This window comes from Rhipicephalus microplus, chromosome 7, assembly GCF_043290135.1.
Source record: "Rhipicephalus microplus isolate Deutch F79 chromosome 7, USDA_Rmic, whole genome shotgun sequence".
NCBI lineage: Eukaryota > Metazoa > Arthropoda > Arachnida > Ixodida > Ixodidae > Rhipicephalus > Rhipicephalus microplus.
The window spans coordinates 85,750,644-85,772,692 of record NC_134706.1 but is presented as its reverse complement, the minus strand read 5'-3'; the positions used below and the strand labels follow the sequence as shown (position 1 = coordinate 85,772,692).

The window sequence follows — 22,049 nt, the reverse complement described above, 5'->3', positions numbered from 1 at the left end:
GAAAAGTTTTTCTTTTGTAGAAGACCGTTTCGTAGAAAGAACGACGCAAGTGCGCGCTTGAATATCTTCGGGACTTCGGCGGTCCTGCCTTCGAGGTATTCTATTAGGGCCTTAAGTTCCGGGTCGGCCCTCTGTCGTTCAGCGAAGTCGTCGGTAGTTATCGTTCCTAAGAAGTAGTCGTCATCCGGGTCGTCGGGTAGCGGTTGGTCGACAGGCGCACAAGAGAGACAGTCGGCGTCGGAGTGTTTTTTGCTGGACTTGTAAATGACAGTAATGTCATATTCTTGAAGTCTCAGGCTCCATCGTGCGAGGCGACCTGAGGGGTCCTTCAAGGTGGCTAGCCAACACAATGCGTGGTGGTCGCTCACAACTTTGAAGGGCCTGCCGTAGAGGTAGGGGCGAAATTTTGACGTAGCCCAGATGATGGCGAGGCACTCCTTTTCTGTTGTGGAATAATTTGCTTCTGCTTTGGATAGCGATCGGCTGGCGTAACTAATAACCCTTTCAAGTCCGTCAGCCCTCTGCACAAGGACGGCGCCAAGACCTACGCTGCTTGCGTCAGTATGTATTTCTGTCTCGGCGAATTCGTCGAAATGGGCAAGTAACGGAGGCGTCTGGAGGCGATGTTTAAGCTCCTGGAAAGCGTGTTCCTGCGGCGTTCCCCACTTAAACTCCACGTCGGCCTTGGTAAGGTTAGTGAGAGGATCGGCGATGCGGGCGAAGTTTTTCACGAACCGCCTATAATAGGCACACAGGCCCAGAAATCGGCGCACGGCTTTCTTGTCAGTGGGCGGCGGGAAGTCGGCGATGGCGGCTGTTTTCCGTGGATCGGGACGAACTCCAGACTTGCTGATAACGTGCCCCAGAAACAAGAGCTCCTCATACGCAAATCTGCACTTTTGTGGCTTCAGTGTGAGTCCGGAAGTCTTGATGGCTTGAAGTACAGCTTCAAGGCGCCGAAGATGCTCGTCGAAACTCGAGGAAAACACGACGACGTCGTCCAAGTACACAAGGCAAGTCTGCCACTTCAATCCTGCCAGTACTGTATCCATAACGCGTTGAAACGTTGCAGGCGCTGAGCAAAGGCCGAAGGGCATCACCTTAAACTCGAAGAGGCCGTCCGGTGTTATGAACGCCGTCTTCTCTCGGTCTCTTTCGTCGACTTCGATTTGCCAATAGCCAGTCTTAAGGTCCATTGACGAAAAGTACTTGGCGTTATGGAGCCGATCAAGTGCGTCGTCTATTCGTGGGAGGGGATACACGTCCTTTTTCGTGATTTTGTTCAGGCGGCGATAATCGACGCAGAAACGTAGGGTCCCATCCTTTTTCTTCACTAACACCACGGGGGATGCCCATGGACTTTTGGACGGCTGGATAATGTCATCCCGCAGCATTTCATCAACTTGTCTCTTCATGGCCTCACGTTCTCGCGTCGAAACCCTGTACGGACTCTGACGGAGTGGTCTGGCATTTTCTTCGGTTATGATGCGATGTTTCGTGATTGGGGTCTGCCGAATTTTCGATGACGACGAAAAGCAATCTTCGTATTGCAGGAGCAGGGCCTTGAGCTGTTCTTGCTTATCGTTCGGAAGTCTGGGATTGACGTCGAAAGATATGGGAGGGGCTTGGTGCCTCTGAGCAGGTTCCGCAGAATCGGCGAGGGCGAAAGCACTGGTGGCTTCGACAATTTCTTCGATGTATGCGACCGTTGTTCCTTTGTTCACATGTTTGTACTCATTGCTGAAATTCGTGAGCAAAACCGTTGCTTTGCCTCCCCGCAGCTCTGCGATTCCTCTTGCGACGCAAATATTTCGGGTGACCAACAGATGCTGACTGCCTTCAACGACGCCTTCCAAGTCAGGTGATTTAGGAGCGCCGACTGAAATAATGACGCTTGAGCGAGGCGGAATAGTGACTTGTTCTTCCAGCACATTCAAGGCATGGTGTCCTGACGGCGTGCGCGGCGGTAGTGCTTCTTCTGTGGATAACGTTATCGACTTTGTTTTTAGGTTGATGACAGCACCATGGAGGCATAAGAAGTCCATGCCAAGGTTGACATCTCTCGAGCAACGCTGTAGGACTACGAAGTCTGTAGGATAAATACGGCCGTTAATGGTGACTCTCGCTGTGCAGATTCCTGCAGGCGTTACGAGATGACCTCCGGCTGTGCGTATTTCAGGGCCTTTCCAAGCTGTCCTAACTTTCTTTAACTTCGCGGCGAACGACCCACTGATGACAGAATAGTCGGCTCCAGTATCGACGAGAGCGGTCACACTGTGGCCGTCGATAAGAACGTCGAGGTCGCTAGTTCACCGTCTCGCATTACAGTTAGGGCGTGGCGTCGGGTCACGGCTGCGTCGGCTTGTTCCGCTGCTTCCATGTTGCGTCGTCAGGCCACCTTCAGTAAGTGAGCTTTCGCCGTCCGGGCTTTGCCTGGTTGGCGTTGTGTTCGGAAAGCTCCGTCGCGGCGTCGTCGTCGTCGGAGGATGTTCGGTAGTTCGTCGCACAGCAACCGCACCTCCACCGGTTGCTGCCCTTAGTTTCCCGGATACGGGCTAGGAGACCGGCCCCGCGTTGGGCCAGAGTATTGTCGGTGGTGCGGTGACGTGCGGCGGCTGGGCGACGGCGAACGCGAAGGGCTTTGTGGTGTCCACCGAGTTCCTGTCAGGTAGTCGGCGATGTCACGTGGTCGTTTTCCTGGCTGCGGACGTGGTGCATCGACGGCGAAGCCACGCAGTCCCATCTGTCGGTACTGGCAACGGCGGTAAGTGTGCCCGGCCTCGCCGCAATGGTAGCACAGTGGGCGGTGGTCAGGGGTGCGCCAAGCGTCGGTTTTCCTCTGCGCACTGCGCTGGCCCGCTGGTGAACGGTAGGTCGTCGGTGGGGGTGGTGGCGGTGGTGGTGTCTGGCGACGGAAGTGCGACGGGGCGGCGTTTTGGCGTGGACGGGGAGGAGCGTTGTGGCGCACTGCAGCGGCGTAGCTCATAGTTTCTGGCTCGGGCAGCGGTGTATGGGGAATTCGAAGTGATTGCCGAACTTCTTCTCGCACAATGTCGGCAATCGAATCCACTTGAGGTTGCGCCGAAGGCAACAGTTTGCGCAGCTCTTCCCGCACGATCGCTCGGATCGTTTCACGCAGGTTTTCGGAGTCACTGGTTTGAGCAGCAGCGCATTCTGGAGTCAGGCGACGATTATACTGTCTGGTGCGCATGTCAAGGGTTTTTTCGATGGTGGTCGCCTCGGATACAAATTCTTGGACGGTGTTTGGTGGATTCCTCATTAGTCCCGCGAAGAGCTCCTGTTTGACCCCTCGCATGAGGAAACGAACTTTCTTCTCCTCAGGCATGTCTGGGTCAGCGTGACGAAATAGGCGGGTCATCTCCTCTGTGAAAATTCCAACCTTCTTATTCGGTAGCTGAACCCGGGTCTCTAGTTGAGCAGCGGCCCTTTCTTTGCGAGCGACGCTCGCGAACGTTTGCAGAAATGCGCCGCAGAAGACATCCCACGTTCGGAGCATGGACTCACGATTCTCTAGCCAGGTCCTTGCGGTGTCTTCCAGGTAGAAGTACACACGCCGGAGCTTTTCTTCGTTGTCCCAGTGGTTGAGGGCGGCCACACGGTCGTATGTTTCTAGCCAGGACTCCGGGTCTTCGAACGATGACCCATGGAAAATTGGTGGTTCCCTGGGTTGATGCATGACCATCGTGGGCAGGGATGCGGCGGTTGTCATTGTCGCTGCAGTCGCAGTCATGGCCTTGGTCTTCCGCGCCTTGTCTTCTAGAATCCCGTACTCCGGTGGTAGCCCTTGCTGTCGGCGGCTTGTTCGCTGCTCCTGGTTGGCGTCGGTGTCTTCTCCGCGACGTAGGCTGGGTTCACGGCTTGACGGGGGCGTGCGGTACATGAACGAAGCAGCACCTCCACCAGCTGTCACGGGGTCGCGACGTGGCCGAAGACAGGAGACTTCGTGTTGGGATTTAACTGTTTATTTGGGCGAACCTGTGCCCGGTAAACGGAAAGTCCAATTACAGCAGCAGTCTCGCACAGATAGCAGTCTCGGACTGATAGCGGCGAACGGAGCGTCGGCCTTCGATCAACAACTGACAAGCGGCGAAGCGCGTCGGCATTTACACTCTTGCCGTCGAATGTTCTAGCGTTATCGCTGGCGGTGGCGTAGCTTCCAGAACAATCTGTACCGTTCGCACAGTGGGCGTGATCTTATCGAAATGATCTACTACAGTCCGGAACCTTCTAGAAAACTGCAGGCGCGGTTTGCGCTGAGAATCGTGCGGTGTTTTCGGACGATAACAAAAACTTGGGAAATGGAACGTGGCAATATATATGAAGGTGTATTTATGAGCCATGTGAAAGAGCTAACGCACGAAGAAACTAGTTGAGATCGACTCTTTCAAGAATTTCTGGTGGTAAATTGTTCCACTCTCTGCTTGTGCAGGGAAAAAAATCGTACTTGTATATAGAGGCTCAGTCACTCTTTCAAGATTGGAGGCACACGTTTCGTGGCGCAAGATTGGTTCGATATAATTAGTTTTTTTTGTATTGCCAGCTTATTATTACATATGAGATAGAACAGCTTCCTTATTTCGTGATAACGTCTCCATTCCAGGGTCTCCAGTTTAGCACTTTCCAGAAGAACTCACGGATATGACTTACTTTTGGGCATTGAAAATGAATTTTACAGCTTTTCGCTGTATTGATTCAATTTTATGTGTGTTAGCTTGCGTGTGCGGGTCCCAGACAGCCGATGAATATTCTAGTATTGGTATTATGTACGTTTCACATGAGGTCATTTAGGTTCGCTGCATGCCTTAGCGAGTGCCCATCTTAGGTAGCCTACTATTTTCAATGCCTTTTTCTCAGTATAAGACACATGTTCGTTCCATCTTAAATCAGATGTGATGACAAAACAAAGGTGCGTATACTGCTAGGCAAAGGACAAGAATTGATTGCCTAGGTTGTATTGGAATTTTAATGGATTTTTTTTGTGGGTTATGGTTATCACCACAGTTTTTCTCGCGTTAAAGGTCATCTGTCATTTTCTGCACCAATATTGAATCTTAGATAAAGAGTTATTTAAAAGAACCTGGTCGCTGTAAGCGTTAACTACTTTAAAGCACGCAGGCATCTGCAAAAAGCTTTAGATTTGCTGGAATATCACGGTGGAATTGTTGATATAAACCGGAAAGAAAAAAGACCCGATGACGGATCCCTGAGGTATGCCGGATTTAAGCGGCGTGGACGACGAGTTGATACCACTGTCCATAATATCGTGCCCGGTGAATACTACTCGCAATTTCAGAGCCTGGCCAGGGTTGCGTTAGTTAAGTAGCACTAACTAACCAATAAGTAGATAACTGTGACTACTATGTAACCTGCAAAACTCGAGAATGTGCTGTAAATTCAGGCGTCTTTGTGGTACATACACTGAATGTTTGGAAACGCGCACTTCGTCTTTTTTAAAAATACCCGATTGATGTGCTATACTATGGATCTTTACCTCAACGAACCCTAAATATTGTGTCACGGGGTCATGAATGTGCCTTCCATAAGAATCCTCTCTTTTTACGCGTACCCTATTTTATTTTTACGTGGCACCGTAGAGTACACCATCTCAACGCTAGGTGGAGCTACGAGGGCTTGACGGCTGTCGCACCCTGAACAAAACTGGCCAGGGAACTTTTTTTTACCATGCTATTCAAACACTTTCCATGCCATCATAAACTAGACATATGCCAGTATCTAAATCCCAGAAAGCAATTGGATATCCTCAAGCACGTCCTCCAGGGCAGCGATTCAAATGCGGTAAAACAGCCGACATTTCCGAGAGCGCCCATAGGCGCTGTGCGTTATCTTTTAATAGGCTAGGGAACTCGCACTATTGCAACTACGATACTGTAACTCCAGCAGAAGAAAGGTTCATGCAGTTGCTACTTGAAAACGTGAAAGCAATGAGAAAATCAAAAAGGGTGAGGAGTTATTATTGTTTTGCTCTACGGCCCCATAGAGTGACGCGGTGCCCCGCCCTCACCATGCGGGAAAGCACGCCTCCTGCTCGTGAGCCGGAATCCTGGGGATGATGAAAAGAAATTGCATTTCTTTATTGATCTTGATGAAACTTGGTGTGTTCATGTATATTCATTTCACAGCAAAACAGTTAAAACAGAACAGAACAGAACATTTCAATTTGCAATTATTTTTTCAGTGTAGTAAGTGGTTTCTACAATACAAAAAATAGCATGTGCCTTTTGGGGAACAAGACTTCTAAACTGAGAGAGCAACAAAGTAAATCGACATATCACAATTATCTGGAACCATAACTGTGTGCAATGCAACAAAAATGCATGTTCTAAATGTATTTGAACAAAAGTTATGGTATTTTGAAATTCTGTAAGTGCACCAATTTGAAACTGGGATTTGAAGCGCAAATGCTCTACATACCATGAATTTTTGTCTAATCGGTACACAACATTCATTTTTTCGTGCCTGCACAGAGTTGTGATTCCAAATTGCTTTAGTGATATGCTGATTTACTTTGTAACTCCTTCAGTTTAGAAAAAACTTGCTGCCCAAAACACATAAAATATTTTGCATTTCAAAAACTATGCATTCTAAGAAATAATTGCATTATAATATCAGTAACCTACATCAAAGTTGATCAAAAAATTAAAAAAAAAATTGAACTGCCGTGTCCTTCCTTAAGCTATGAGAGATGCACTAGGCAAATCTTGTGGTATGATTCCGTCTTGGTTTTACAATATTGTACAAGTCAAGCAAGAGATAATAAGTTGTCACAAAAGTACCTAATCCAAGGTTCAGACCAATGACAAGAGATGTATTCACGGTCTTGTTTTCCTTGGTGTTTCACATTGCCATCATATGTTAACTATTTCCCGACCAAAAAAAATTTTTTTTTTCAGTTTTTGGTAACCAGCCGTCTTCTGTGATGTTAACGGAGAATGATGTGTTGCAGATGACATCACGTTAGATGCATCCGGAGAAGACACGTACCGCTACGTCAAAGAGAGTGGCCGCTACAAGTACGTCAACTTTGTGTTGATTTGCCAGCAAAATATTTCGTTGCTTTCCGTCTTATGGTACTAGGGCATTTTGGTGGGGCATAATCTGCATGACGACGTTGGATTTTCTGACCCTGCAGAGAGTGCAAACGGACAGCGGGAATTTCAACCACGGATCTCGTTGGCCGGTGAGTCGTCTTTCTTTGAATTTTGGCGTCCTTGTTGCTTTTTTGAAAACCGTATGTAATAAGCGCATCTATCACTCTGCGCTATTGCACACTAACTTTAAGAGTGTATGTGGCTGGTAAAACATGTGTTTTACTTATGTCGTTGCTTGTTGTAACCTTAATTTAGTTCGTACTTTTCTTGTAGTACTTGTAACCCAGCAGGCGAACTTAAAGTTAGTATGGCTGGTACATGACATTTCTTTTGTTCTAACACAGCCAATAATGTTTTTAGCGTACTAGGCCATTACTTTGAGGAGCCCTCTTTTTCCTTTGTGTAATTGTGCCTACTCACTTGTTGCGTTAAAGAGGCATCTGAGGTATTGCGCGTGGACTGTGTATGAGTTCACAGTTATGGTTTGTAGATATAGCAGTTACATTATATTTGGCTATGAACTTTTCTTGGGAGGTCTTGGTCTATATGATAATTATTAATAGTTCATGTGAGTTGATCAAGGGATCACATGATGCGTTGTTATTGATTGCCTCCTTTAATTCCACAAAGTGTGAGAGAGTACTGAGTTTTATTGTCAGGTGTTAATTGCCATTAGCTTTAGGATTAAGTCGGTATTTCTCAAAATGCTAAGATGTGCCACCATTGGCATATTGTAGGTGTGTTTGTGTGTGTGTTTAGAAGCAAGTTTATGCGTGCATGTATTCTTGATTTTCCAGGCAAGTGATGCCCTGCCCCGCTTAAATTTTAGGTGAAAGTGTCTCCCCCTCTCACGAGACATTCGTACTTGAGGCCCTGGCAACCAATTGCCTCCCTACATTGGTATCTTCACATAATTAATTACAGGCAAAATGCAGGGCTGTTTAGTGTTGCTGGGCTGTTGGTGGATAATGTTTGCTGGATTAAGCAGCAGCACACAATGGGCACTGAAACAGAATAGTTAAAACGCAGCCTCTTCGTGATTTTAAGTGTTTGGTATGTATTTGCGTAGAATGCTGCTGATGACCAAGCAGCATCACCACAGAGGTGCGAAGGAGTACGGGGTGGACAAGGAACATGCAGGCAACATCAGCAAGGTCTGTCGTCGCAGCATCTGCCTGCCTCTTCTCAATTTCTGATTAGCATTATGATACAAATCACCTCCTTCGTGTGCATGCGATGTTGGCACGGGTATTGTTGTCCCTTTCTCGATACCTGATACGTGGGTTTTTTGAAAATTCAGCCCTGATAATTTTTGTAGTGCCCGGAAAACTCATTTTGCAGCATTAAAGATTTGCGCATTCATTTCCCAACGCTTGAAGAACGTTAATGTCATTCTGGGTGGAAGGGGTTGTTTCTTGCTAAAGTGGTCACCTGCAAACAGAACAATACTGTATTGAGTCAAGTTGCAAAGTTATTTAAGTCCGTTTATACCGTATAAGCAATATCTCAATGTGAGAGCTTTTTTGTTTGTTCCGTTCACAATGACCGCGATATGTTTTAAAGTGCATCTGGGACTACTTTGACGGATGAACTGTTTTCATACTCTGCTTCTTATTGAATTATGCAGGAAGGAGACAAACGCAATAGAAAAACTATATTGAATAGACAAACTTCAACTAACCAAGAGCATAATTACTTCGATAAAAAAAATCTCTGTATGCTTCCTTTCACTCAACTTTTGTGTTCTGTTGCACCCAAGTGGTCGGCGTTCTGTCAATAAAGTCTTGCACATTGTGGCTCAATTTCCAGGATAACCCCACTGTATTTGCTGCGCCGATTTTGTCGACAGTGTTATGGTAAAGCTGGCTGATTTTGAACACGTTCTTGTAATGCGACACTGTAGAATCTGAGCTAATCAGGAAACGTAGGCTCTCACATTAACCAGGGCGATTGCCACGAGACAAGTTCGGTTTTGATACGCACTACGCTCTACTTGATAAAATGCTAATATTCCACTGTGACAATTTACACAGTTCAGTGTCGGGAAACTTTTACATGTAGTTTCTAAGTAAGCTGACTATGTAAGATCTGCAGTTTTGTACACAAACTTATTGGGATATGGTTTTTCATCCTCTTGTCTTATGGTTGTGCCTCAATCAATTAAGCTGTAAAGGCTATCATTATTATATGATTTTAATATTGTGTGCATAAAAACATACAAAGGAAGCTTGGGTTTTCAGGACAGACATTGCTTTAATCAGCTTAAAAAGTGTAATGGCATAAATCTGCGCTAGCTCTCACTGATATTATCATTTATTTATTTATTTATTAGAATACCCTCAGGGCCCGTAGGGCATTACAGAGAGGGTGGGTACAACATATATAACACACAAGAAAAAAAGACAAAATAAAGAAACAAGTATCAGATGCGCAAATCAGGAAGGCAACATAAGTCAACTAAAAATGTATAAGAATTCAAGTACATACAAGACAAAGATAGATAATGGAAACTGCGTATAGTTACAAGCATTGCTGAGAAATTGCAGTCTTGAATAACAAAGGGTCTGTTATTGATACAACGGAAGAGGGAAGGTGGTTCCAATCGGTGGCTGTTTTCGGTAAGAAGGCTGCTGAAAAGGATTTGGCGCGGCAAAACGGAATGGCAACCTTATGCTGATGATCAATGCGCGATAAGTGGTATGACGGTCGTGAAATGAGGTCTCGCTTCATTGATGAATTGTGAAAAAATATCTTATGAAAAAAATGCAGTCGCGCCAGTTTCCTCCGGACAGTTAAATTGGGTAGGTCAAGGTTAGATTTCATTTCTGATATGCTAGCAGTACGGGAATAATTAGAACAAATGAACCGAACTGAGCGGTTCTGAACAGATTCTAACGCGTTAATTAAATTTTGCTGCACGGGATCCCATATAGCGGACGCGTACTCAAGCTTTGGGCGAATTAGTGATCGGTATAATAGAATTTTGAGGGACAGCGGAGCGCGAGAAAAGTTGCAGCGTAAGTATCCTAGCGTTCGGTTAGCGTTATTACAGATGTAGGTAACATGCGTGTGCCAAGATAGATTGTTGGTAATATAAACGCCGAGGTACTTATATGAAGAGACATGCTGGAGGGGAACGGCGTTAATTCTGTAGGTACAGGGGGGAGAAATAGATCGCCGGGTTATTGACATGCATTTAGATTTGTTAGAGTTGAGAGTCATAAGCCATTTATTGCACCAGGTTGAGACAGTGTCAAGGTCTGACTGTAGAAATTGGTTATCATATTCATTGTTTATTTCGCGGTAAATTACACAATCATCTGCAAATAACCTTATAGCAGAATTAATGCTGTCTGGGAGATCATTAATATATATAAGAAAGAGTAAAGGGCCTAATACGGAACCTTGGGGTACGCCGGATGTTACTTTAGAAAGAGGTGAGTTATAGCCATTAGTTGTTACAAACTGGGTGCGATTAGTCAGAAATTTAATGCATAAATCCTAGTAATAAGTATATGACATGCTAGCAAAATTATCTTTTGTCATTTGTGAATTTCAGGATGAAGTATAAGCGTGTAGTGAGGTTATCAACGTTGTGGTCATTCGTCCTCTCGCCCTTTTTATGGTGGGGGAAGGGCGGTGGGATAGTTCGCGACTTCACAGTGACAGCGTAATTCTGTTTGACGCCCAAATGACTGTGCGAAACCCCTTTCAAACTTTCATTTCCCCACTGTTAATTATGCCCTTATGCCTTAGTTGTCATATTGCCGTATTCTTCATTGTTATTTTTTTTTCTTCATGTCCCTTCGTGTGTGTCCTGCATCATCCTCGCCCCCTCTCCTAACTGCACTTTCCTCTGTCGCACCCTTGTGAACACCCTCCTCCCTTCGCCACTACCTGTTCCCTACCTCTTCCCACACGTCTGCAGTTATCTGGTTTTGATGACGGTCTAACCACAGCCTGCGTCAATGGAAATGGTGTAAGTCAACGCTGTGAGAGCGAGGGCGATTTGCCGCTAGCGCTTTTGCCGCTAGCGCTTTTGCCGCTGCATCTCGTGGGTAAACAGGTGGATTGCATTATGGAAACGACAGCAGCGTCCTACACTCCGAGGTTAACAAAACTGTTTGGGGCGTCTTTTTGTCACACAGCAGTGATCGACTGATTTGCGTGCATTTCTTTTCTCGGAAACCATCCGTTTGTTACTGTCCTGTCAAAGAGGGCTATGTCAGGATGATGGCCTCGTGGCGTTTCTGACCGGGAAGTAGCATTCGTGTGGTGATAACACAAGGAAAGCATGCGACATGGATGATTGCTGTTATATGGTTGAAAGATGCCTCAGATGTGGTGTACTGCAAAGAAAACAGTTTAAGAGATGTCCAGAGCGACCGAGTATTACAAGGCTTAGCTCCTAATCTTTAGCAATTCAACTTTTCACCCTGAGACTTTGATAGAACCAATGTCACTGCTTTCTGGCGTGCTGAAAAAAAAAGATCATTATTGTGATAGCATAGTCTACATAGCAAAAGATATGCATTGAACTAATTTCAAGGTTGTGTAAATTTACCCCTTCTGCAAACAGGTGATTGTGAACAAAAGTTTGCCAGGGTGAAAAGTTTATAATGTGAGCACTCGGCTCTCTTATCCTACTGTCATGCCTACTTATTTTGTCTCCTGTTCATCCTAGTAAGCACAGCAAAACTCTTTATGAGGAACTCTTATACAACGTCATCAGATCTGCCTTTGGGAATTATCAAAAAAGTGTCACAGCTACTTCATCTCGCAGGAGTTAAGGATGCTTTCAACATTGGGAACACCCATTAAAGACGGACACGTCTGTATGGCATGATCTAGTACTGCTGCGTCCTGTTAATTGTACAAACTTGTGCAGAAGTGAAAACCATATAAGGGTGTTGGACCATGCCTGAGAAAAATAAAGAAAAGTGCAAGTCTTTTTGCTAGTAGCTGTTCCAAGTGCAGCAAAGATAGCCTCATAACATGCTTAATGTTCTTTTTAGGTTGTCATGACTAGAAGGTGACTTTTGGGATATTTAAAATGTGGATTTTAGGAGCCTAAAGTTGTCTCATGAATCTTGCTTTTAAGCATCATAAGGTATACAGTATAATGCTCGCAAACCACCGCATGTTTCACACATTGCATATGGATACATGTTTGTAGGCAGCACAAAATTAAGCTACGCACGAGCAAGAAAGAAGGCATGACACAAGTGCTAATGTCGTGCCTTCTTTCTTGTCGTCCCTGCATAGCTTCATTTTGCACCTCCTATGAAGATGGATCTGTATCAGCTCACCTCACCTACATTTTCATTAAGTTAAATATAGATGGCCTCTTTTTATTGTAAAAGAATAATATACCTTTAGTTGAAAAGCCCGAAAGATGAGAGACGAACATTATGCAGGCCTAACTGTAGATTTGGGAACTCATTGGCATTTATTTTCACTTTATCCTCCACCCTATGTGCTTGAACACCTTCCCTACTGCTATAAGCTTTAGTTTGTATTCATTGGGTGTAGCTCTTGTGGTGTATAAACGTATGGTCATGCAGTAGCTTATTCATGAGGGGGTTAATGATGCGGTACAGTCTGTAGCAGTGAAACTAATAATAAACTGTCTTGCTTGGTCAGGGGGAAAAAGAAACAGTGCTCTAAATTTCTTGCCGGAATAACTCCCTTAAAATGATCCGTGAACAGCAATTGCTATATTGCCCACTGCTGGTGATTGGTTGCTGGCTGTAACCAATGTAGCCATTGTTGACAACAAAGCCAGCATCAATCAAAAGTCACTCAGTGGCTCTCGCAGCCACATGGTTAGGTGTAGCTGTGCTCGTCGGTACAGTGCTCTAAAAGAAAGGTCTAACAAACTTAATTCATGCTCATGTGTAATCTTTGAAGCAAATAACAAAGACGGGCAACTGCCTGAAATTCTGTCTCTAGTCGTGACTCTGCCTGGGCAGTCAACTTCTTGCAAAGAAAATAAAAATGGTCTAGCTGAGGACTAACTTAAGGGAAATGGCTGTGGCGCTGCTATGCTAACCAAGGCAATAGAGTGCAGAAGAATTATTGCTGGGTGCTTGGGTGCTTTGTCGGTGTACATGTGTGGGTGTCTTGTGCCCATGTCGTCTGTGTCTCGACCGGCGTCCTGTTTTGTGTTTTCTTTCTCAATCTCTTCCTAGGACTCCACGACGCACAGCCCATGGACTGGAATCTCCCAGTTTCTGCCAACAACACAAAAGATCATACAGTTTGCTGAGGGAAAGGAGCCTAAGGTACAAAAAAAAGCATGCCTAGAGATTTCGAGCTGTTAAAAATGTTTGAGACACCTGTAAATGTCATTAGTTTTACACAGATTTCATTTCAGGTATGTGGCCACCCTTTAAAATAGCATTATTTTAAAATAGAAATGTTAGTTTTTGTGTTTGGCATTCTAAAAATGTGCTGACATTCGGAATCATGGTGCAGAAAAAAGGATGTCTTCGTTTGGTTGTGTTAAAAAATCATGTTTTTTTCTACAACTACCCGTGAATTGACAATGACACGTCTGAAAAGTTTAATTTTTGTTTTTCTGAAAACCTATCATGAACTCTATTGCTTGAATTTGGCATGGCCGATGAACTCGACACAGGAGCACTTCACTCTGGTGGAGGGCAATTCAAGAGAATCTACCGATAGAACACACGCGCTCTCGCTGGAGCAAATCGTGTGGTCAGAATGGAATGTGACACGTGGTTCTCTGTTCTTAAATGAGTGGGCAAAGCAACGTTGCGCTAGCGAAATGCGAGCACTACATAGTCCGATGCGAAGCACAACCGGCATCCATTGGTGTGCCCGCAGTTGGCACCGTTTTCCAGGATACGAGGAGCTTGCAACTTCAGGTTGAATCCGCCACTTTTCACGGAGTAGAAAACGTTGCTCCGTGGAGTGGACCGCTCGACGGAGCTGCTCCGGATCTGCCAATGGAGCATACTGTTTGCATGGAGCAGGAAAAGCGTTACTGCAAATGCTCTGAATCTGCCAATGGGTGACACTAGTAGTTTTCAGTCAGATTTTTTTTTTTTCGACTCAAAAACTGATAACTTTTGAACAATTCAGTATTTTTCATCAAATCTTTCTGTGCTTCTTGCTGTGCAGTAAGCTAGGATAATTGAAGGCAATGAATGTGTGCCTCTGGCTGAAAATTTTAATGTGCTTACTATTTTTTTCCAGAGTACAGACCGCATTGTTTACGTGGCAGGAGCGTTCGACCTTTTTCGTATCCTTTCAGTGTTTATCATCAGCACTTGCTTTTATCAAAGGTTGCAGTGTGAAATGTGTTGTAGTTGTCATGATACCACCGTGTTGACGCCATGTTGATGTACATATATTGTCATTACGCCTTGTTTAGGCTGTACGAGTGTTTAGGCTGTTACGAGTGTTTACGCTGTACACAGTTTAATGCTTTTAGCTGCGCAGTTTTTCTGGTTAGGGCTATTTGTAAAAATTTTATTCACCGTGTGTTTCTCGTGCATAAGTTGGCCTTTTACCGTAAGGAAACCTTCGAACAACGTTGGTCAGCTCGCATATGTTACGCTCAACCACCTTTGCGCTGCATTGCAGTACGCGTTCTCTCAGATGTTTCAGTTGAACACGTGCGATATTCACATGTAAGCACATATAGTTAACAAAATATAGTGCCTCTTGCAAGATATCTGACTCGTGCGAGATATATCTAAGCCAAAACAATAACTTAGCAAGGATCCTATAATTCTTTTTCACATACTGCTTGTTAGGCCTCCAGATGTCAGGATAACATAATACTTTTAAGTTGTACACTCTGTTCACTCATTTTCTAATGCTGTAGATGCATTTAGCCATGCAATAGTTTGTTTCAATGGTTCAATGGTTACTGATAATGAATGATAGCCAGTGTGTACAAAAGTGTACCAGTCATGAGAATGTGTGATAAGGCAAGCGCCATGAATGGCATATTAAGTGGCGCTGTTTTATTGCGAATTTAAAAATTATATTCGCCATATAACTATAGTGTACATGAGCCACGAAAACCAAATACTAACACTAGAGTGTGCGCAATAGTTATTTCTTTAAGTATACACAATGTGTGGTTGCAAACGCTATTGTAAAGCTGTCCGCTACAAAGCGTTTCAGAGTTTGTTGGCAGCCTTGACACATACCTGGCTTGACTCAAGATGTGGGCTATTTGGACTTCTTGGAAAAAGCCAAAGCGGAAGGTGACTACCTTATCGTTGGGCTCCACACAGACCCTGTAAGTGTTGTTTTGTCATGTATGTGCTGGTTGATTAGCTCACGGGTTTGAATGTTCCCAAGCAACTCAGGGGAGGAAAGATGCTGAGCAGAGAGTTCTGGATAATTTCGACCACCTAGGTTTCTTTAACCTGCACTAAAATCTTAGTACATGGGCCTTTAGCTTTTCACTTGTATTGAAACCTTGTTGTTTGATGCCGATCATTTCAGTCACCAAAGTTGCACAGGCACAGCACCTTCAATGGCAATAAAGCTTTTGACTGGATGAAAAGCCTTGTTTTACATACTCTGAATGTCGAGCAGCCTTGAAGTATAATTTTTTCATTGTTGTGTGACTGGATGCATTGGGAAAGCCAAGCAAGCACTGGTGTTTTTGATAGCAAAGCTTCTTTTTCAATATGGTTGCATTACGGCTTGCTAAAATGTGTAAATTTATGGTACTGAGCTTTCAGAAATGTAGTGCAGGTCTCTTCCATGACCTTCAATATTAGATAGTTCCTTCAATCACCTGCAGTGTGATCAAAAATCTTGGGAAGCAGTGTGCTGGGACTTGTCATTTTCAATAATCACCAGGTGCACCAATTGTCTATTCAACTTGTGTCGAATGACTGGTTACATGACGTATGAATAATTCATCATTCCTGCAGGTTTGACAAGATTTACTTTAACAGTGCTTCTTGTTTACCAACCAATTTAGCCTTAACCAAGCAATTTAGTCTTAAAGGTACACTAATGTCTAAGAGCAACTTATGTCAGTGTGAAAGCTCAGTATATGACGTCTAAGATGCCAATATTATAACCAGCAATGCCCTACTTACCGAGAAATTAGGGTGAAAGCACGAGAACGCATGCCCCGCGAGTAGAACATTTGCAAAATGATCCCGATGATGTCAGAGTTACCACTTACAATTAATCACTAGTAATCGAACTGGCTGCACTAAGTAAAGAGCCTTCCGTGCATTACGAAACATAATGAAATGCTGCTTGTTTGTTTCTGTTTGATTCAATGAAAAAAGAACCACCGGACATTCCTATGGGGAATGACGTGAGTTGTTCAAAGGTTTAATTTTCGCCTGGTTAAACTGGACAGGTACGTTGTGCCATTTAGCGGGGCCCAGTTGAACCAAGCACACCTGCTATCTCGGAGGCCATGGCAGGAAAATGTTCAATGGCTGTTGTTGCTGCTGTGGTAGCTCCTGCTACTCTCGCTCTGCTGCTACTAGTGTCGGGGGCCGCGTAGTAAAGCCAAGCAACGTCGTGCATGGCATCAATGGCGTGAAAGTTTCTACTTGAGGCAGGTAATCTGAAGTGTGCTAACACGATTTTCATCACTCTAACGTGATTCGATTTCAAAATGAGCACTTCCTTGGCACAAAAGTAGCAGTACAAGGTTTCTGAACAGCTGTTTCAGCAATCAACATAATATTTGCCTTTAGTGTTCTTTTAAGTTGGCCTTTGGACTGGGCAATATATAGTAGTGCTTGTATGTCCTGCCATCTAGTCCAAAGTGACTGCTTTCACAGCATGCACATCAATTTCTTACAGCGAGATACTAGTTAGCTCATACTTTATTCCAGTGGAAAAGCACATGTTCAGAACGAAGCAATGTGTGGATAATAAGAGCTGCCCCCTTTTGCAGGCTGCCTACATGAGTATCTGAAAGTAGTTTAGCATGTCAACATGCTCATCTGTTCTATTTCGAAGCAGCAGGAAGATTGAGTATGCAGAAGTGCCACGCGAAAACCACTCGTGGACCGTCTTTATTTCTCTCTCTCTTTCTGCCTCTTCTCTCCTTTCTAAACGAGACAAAAGTTCAGGAGAAGATGGAGGTTTAATGTGATATAAAATCGTTTATCAGTGCATGTTGCTGAGCCAACTCTTTGGGAGTAAAACTTGACCTTGTCACCCACTTCTGCTCATCAGCATTGGCTCCAACAGCATTCTCCATATGGTGATTTCTCGCCTTCTCTGTGTTCTTGCATTTGCTCTGTTTTTAGTTTGGATATAAACTGCCAACTAGCATAACCTCGATATGCTGGTGCAACTGTTCGATAATCCAGTTTTTTTTTATAAGTGCATAATGTGCAAACTTCTCTTGTTGTGCAGGTGGTGAACAGGTACAAAGGTTACAACTACCCCATCATGAACCTCCACGAGCGCGTGCTGAGCGTCTTAGCCTGCAAGGTGGGTGTGAATGTGAACACCTTTACATCTCTGTTAGTTTGACAATCAGTTTGGACTATAGAGCATCGAGCTAAGTGTCCCAGCAACACTCGGTGCCAGAGGCAGCAAATGCTGTTTGTTTATGAAAACCCTTAGTGCTACAGGCATCAAGGGGGGGGGGGAGGGGGAGTGGTTATAGCAAACAATAGAAAAAGCATAAAAGCAGATTGAACGTTTCAATATTGAGACTTCTGATGGTACATTTGTAGCTGGCATCAACAAAGGCGCATAATGTGGTCGCATAAACGTTTATTGAATTATGGCAGGCACAGAATACAAGGGAAAAGTTTGGTATGCGACTCATTTTACCTTTAAACACATGCATGGTCAGAAGAGGAAAACCATTGTGTGATGTTTTTTATTTATAACATTTTGCATCTCGAGAGCAGTTTATTTTGTGGATGCAAGAAAAAAAGGCGGGGCACATTTTTTACTCACCACTTGAGGTTAGGGTCAAGATTTTTTCAAGTCTTTCATTTTCTTTGTTCGTTTAACAAAGTAGTTTATTGTTTCCGAGCTTTCCTGTAAATAGGACTTGCTGAGGTTACATAACTCTCTGATGAGTGTGACTGAAATGAAATTTGGTGACCTTACAATCGTGGTAATTTTTGAGATGGTACAAGCTGTAGAGACAACTTGCTTGCATCTAGCTTGATCAAATTCCTACTTATTCTCTTTGCCATTTAATCACTTCGAACAGCTTGATGCTTATAAAGCACGATATAGGCTGCCAGCTTGTCAGTCATTTCATCCATGTTCAGCAAAAAGTACTGCCTAGAAGTCTAGTCAGGCCATAGCTCACTACTCCATACATCAAGGTGCCACAAAACCCGGCGAAAGACCTCAAATCTTTTTCTTACGAAGGTTTGAGTACATAATCTTCACTCGAGTTGTACATATATAGCACGCACCTATTTTCCTGCATAGAAGTCTGCGGTTGTCTGGTTGTGGTAGCTACAAAAGCATGCAGTTGGGCACTGTCTTTTTGCAGGTGTCCCTGAATAAATGAAAAAAGAATGTCAAAGACACAATAGATTTTTGTTGATGCGGTCAGTGTGTACTTTTTTTTTTCCAGTATGTCAATGAAGTTGTCATCGGAGCACCCTACTCGGTCACAAAAGACCTCATGGAGCATTTCCGCGTAAGTTGCTTTGCTCAATTTTCGGACAGGTCAAGTAGCGAGTTGTATTGTATATATAAATTCCGGAAAAAAAATTGTTCTCTTTTTTTAAGACAACACGGGCACCTTCATAAACAATTTCATCTTTTTAATTTTAGCTGTTGCTTATTCTTCAGAAAAGGTATTTGCCTTGTGATTGTGACAAGCAGATACTAAATATTTGTATAAAATGTTGTGGCCTTTTAATCATTGATACAAGAAGACCAACTTCCTTTGTCATAATAAATGGACTTGGTGTGTGTGTGTGTTCACCTGCTCAGTGTGTACGTCTCCTTCAGTACCTATTAGCTAAAATTTCTGGGACTTTTTTTTCTTCTGGTTACAGCTTGACATTTGTTTTATTTCTCTGCAAATTTTAAGCAACCATAATTTACAAGCAAGTTACATTGACCTGAATGCTTAACAGCCTATACTTATAATCCATATCAGCAAAAGCTGTAGTGAAAATACTGTTGGTAAAAACCGAGCTGAAAAAAAAAAATATGAATTCAATGCTGCAACTGGTGTGCTCCAAATGACTGCAGACTGAAGTATACTGCATGCTGCTTTTTACAATTAGCATTTTAAATGCCAAGTAGCTCTTTGACGACCCTGTGTAATGCTGCTCTCTCGTCCGCACCGCGCCTGGTTGCAGGTGTTGGGGCGGTGCCAAGTAGGTCATGCCTTCTCTCGCAGTGCGCGCGCATTTATCTCGCTCTCTCCCTAGCCTGTCGCCACCTGTCATATGTGACACCCGCAAAACTGCCCCTCCCCCTCTCTTGCCTCGCAAGGCCGTCTGCTAGTAAAAAACCGACTGCTCGCTCTGCACGACCGTTCACTGGTAACCCCATGTATGTAAGTGCTGGATTGTGCATTCGGAATTCACTCAAAGGCGTCTTCACTTAACTTTTGCATCATTAGCGCCAGTGTCAACATCGCCGCCACTGTAAGGGTCAGCACTCGCTGCTTCCCATCTACACATGATTCCCTTTAGTGGGATATGGTCGAATTTAATGGTCATACTAATCGATTTCATGACGTCACTGGTGAGGTCCACCATTCTTTTTCGTAACTCCGCGACACTTGACATCAAGCTTGCTTTTAAGATGCCGAGTGCACATTCTTGTTTAGGTCCATGTGGTGTGCCATGGGAAGACTCCAATCATGCAAGACGTGGATGGCAGTGACCCTTATGCGGTGAGTACTGTAAGCACAGCTCGAATCATCCGTGTACTTTATTGAAGCATGAATTTTGTTTTCGAGGGTTATCCTTATTCCTTGAAGTTATATGCTGAAGGAAGCTGTTAGTTCCCCAAAGATTCGCTGCTTTTGTGTTATTGCCAACTATGATATTTCTAATGAATAAACCTTTCACTTATTTCCTTTTAACCTTTTGATTGGCTTTCTATCCTCCCTCTTCGTCCTTCTCTACTTTTAACCTTTTACTAAACTATACCATTTTAAGGACTTATAACTATACATTGCAACCTTTTGTAGGGATACTTGCAGAACTAAGCAACTACTATCAGGCAAAAAAAAAAACTATTGGAAGTAACTAAGAGCAAATCATGTTATTGTTTACATTTGCATAAGGAGCTGTGTCAAACTACTGCACAACCACTATCTAGTGTAGGAAGGAAATAGAAGTGGGTTTACATATGTATAATTTTTTAGACTAGCTTGGACTTCTTAGAGTATGTAAGTGAAAAGTGTGTTTGTTTTGTGACATATTTACTTTGTACATTATCCACATCTGGTGTATGCTAGTGCGAGAGCTCTGTTATTTTACGGTTTTTTCCGTTCGGTTCCACTGAATGCAATCTGTTTCACTGGGTAGCTGGCCTCGGCAATAGAGTAGGGTTCCTTGAAAAGCCAATGATGAGGAAAACTAGTGGATAAAAAATCGAATCATTACATAGAAGCCCTCATTGGCATAGGGCTCTTTCTGAAAAGATCACATGCTTGTCTCTATTGGTGAACAGGAGCCCAAACGCATTGGCAAGTTCAAGATACTGGACAGCAAGAACAAGCTCACCACGCATGACCTGGTGCAGCGCATCATACGCAACCGGTTGCAGTACGAGATGCGCAACTATGAGAAGGAACGCAAGGAGATGGCAGTGTATGATGCTTGGCTCGTGAGCCAGCAAAACAACTACGTGGGGAACAACAACGTTGGAGAGTGAGGGCCTGAAAGGGTCGCAGACGAACGGGTTCCCAGAGATGAAAGCCGGCATGGAAGAGAGCAACCAAACATTTGCCAGGCTTCATGTTGCAGCGTTGGTGCAATCGTGTGCCAAGAAACGGGTGCAACTGTTAATAAGGACCACGTTTCGAATCCGTCTAGCGAGTGCAGCCATCATTCAAAGGCGCATTGTACCGAGAGCGTGTTCTTTTTCATCTGATAGCTGCAGACAGCTCCATCAGACCTTGCACTGTGCATGGGGAGGACGTCGGGCGCTCGTTGAACTACAGCCGCGGGACCTGCACTTCCCCCAGTTCCCACCATGGCTTAAAAGTTGCATGGGAGGCAAAAGACATTTAGTCATTGTGTGCTACGCACATATATTGTTTAATTTTGTCATTGATCGGGACTCGCTATGTAATGCAAAGAAGTATTGTGGCCATATTATTGTCCATTTCGGAAATAGGGAAACCCAATCAACACGTTTCTCTGAAGAGTACTCACTTTTGCTTGCTTTCTCCTTTTAAGAGAGCTATGTGCAATGACTAACTGAATGAATTTCTCTTTAAATTGTGTCAAGCATAAGTATGATTTTTCTAAGAGACCACAGGTTCTGGTTTGGTCATAAAAGGTCACAATCAGCACCGGTCAGCTTGCAGAAGCCACTTCTTCTCACTTTTATATGCATGCATGCACCCTACAGCATTAAGCACTGCATCGCAACTTTAACTTTGTCACTGTGGCACTGCTGTAGATAGCCTCAACTTCCACTTCTCTTGCGTGCAAAGCTTGACATAACCATCATTGCCTCGACTTGCATGTCACTCCCCTCTCCCCATTCTCGGTCACAGGTGTCTCGCAAGGGAAGCTGTGTCACGTACTTGCTTGTGCAAGCCATCGCTGTTATGCATATTATCCGTGAGCGCGCTGTCACATATATTACCTTCAAAAAGCATAGACAAGCAGGTTCTACCGCTCGAGGAAAAACTAGCCTAGTCTTGTCCTGCGGCTTCGAGCGGCAGTTGCACTGTACACACGTCACACCTGTACCTGCACCTTATTTCTTTTGTTTCCC

General features: G+C 44.2%; 1 protein-coding gene across 3 annotated transcripts in view; it reads left to right on the top strand.

Moving 5' to 3' along the window:
* Nucleotides 1-21,229, top strand: part of Pect (phosphoethanolamine cytidylyltransferase) — a 56,964-nt gene extending 35,735 nt beyond the window's left edge. For 2 of the 3 annotated variants that reach the window (XM_037431254.2, XM_075869413.1), the window contains exons 6-16: nucleotides 6,986-7,052; nucleotides 7,172-7,219; nucleotides 8,200-8,284; nucleotides 11,059-11,109; nucleotides 13,322-13,414; nucleotides 14,352-14,397; nucleotides 15,332-15,408; nucleotides 17,514-17,591; nucleotides 18,706-18,771; nucleotides 19,921-19,986; nucleotides 20,772-21,229. In XM_037431254.2, coding sequence (XP_037287151.2) covers nucleotides 6,986-7,052; nucleotides 7,172-7,219; nucleotides 8,200-8,284; nucleotides 11,059-11,109; nucleotides 13,322-13,414; nucleotides 14,352-14,397; nucleotides 15,332-15,408; nucleotides 17,514-17,591; nucleotides 18,706-18,771; nucleotides 19,921-19,986; nucleotides 20,772-20,975 — 881 coding nt within the window. In that variant the 3' untranslated portion in view covers nucleotides 20,976-21,229. The remainder of the gene's footprint in view (nucleotides 1-6,985; nucleotides 7,053-7,171; nucleotides 7,220-8,199; nucleotides 8,285-11,058; nucleotides 11,110-13,321; nucleotides 13,415-14,351; nucleotides 14,398-15,331; nucleotides 15,409-17,513; nucleotides 17,592-18,705; nucleotides 18,772-19,920; nucleotides 19,987-20,771) is intronic. The other variant, XM_037431255.2, reaches the window with a different exon arrangement.
* The last annotated feature ends 820 nt before the right edge of the window (nucleotides 21,230-22,049 follow it).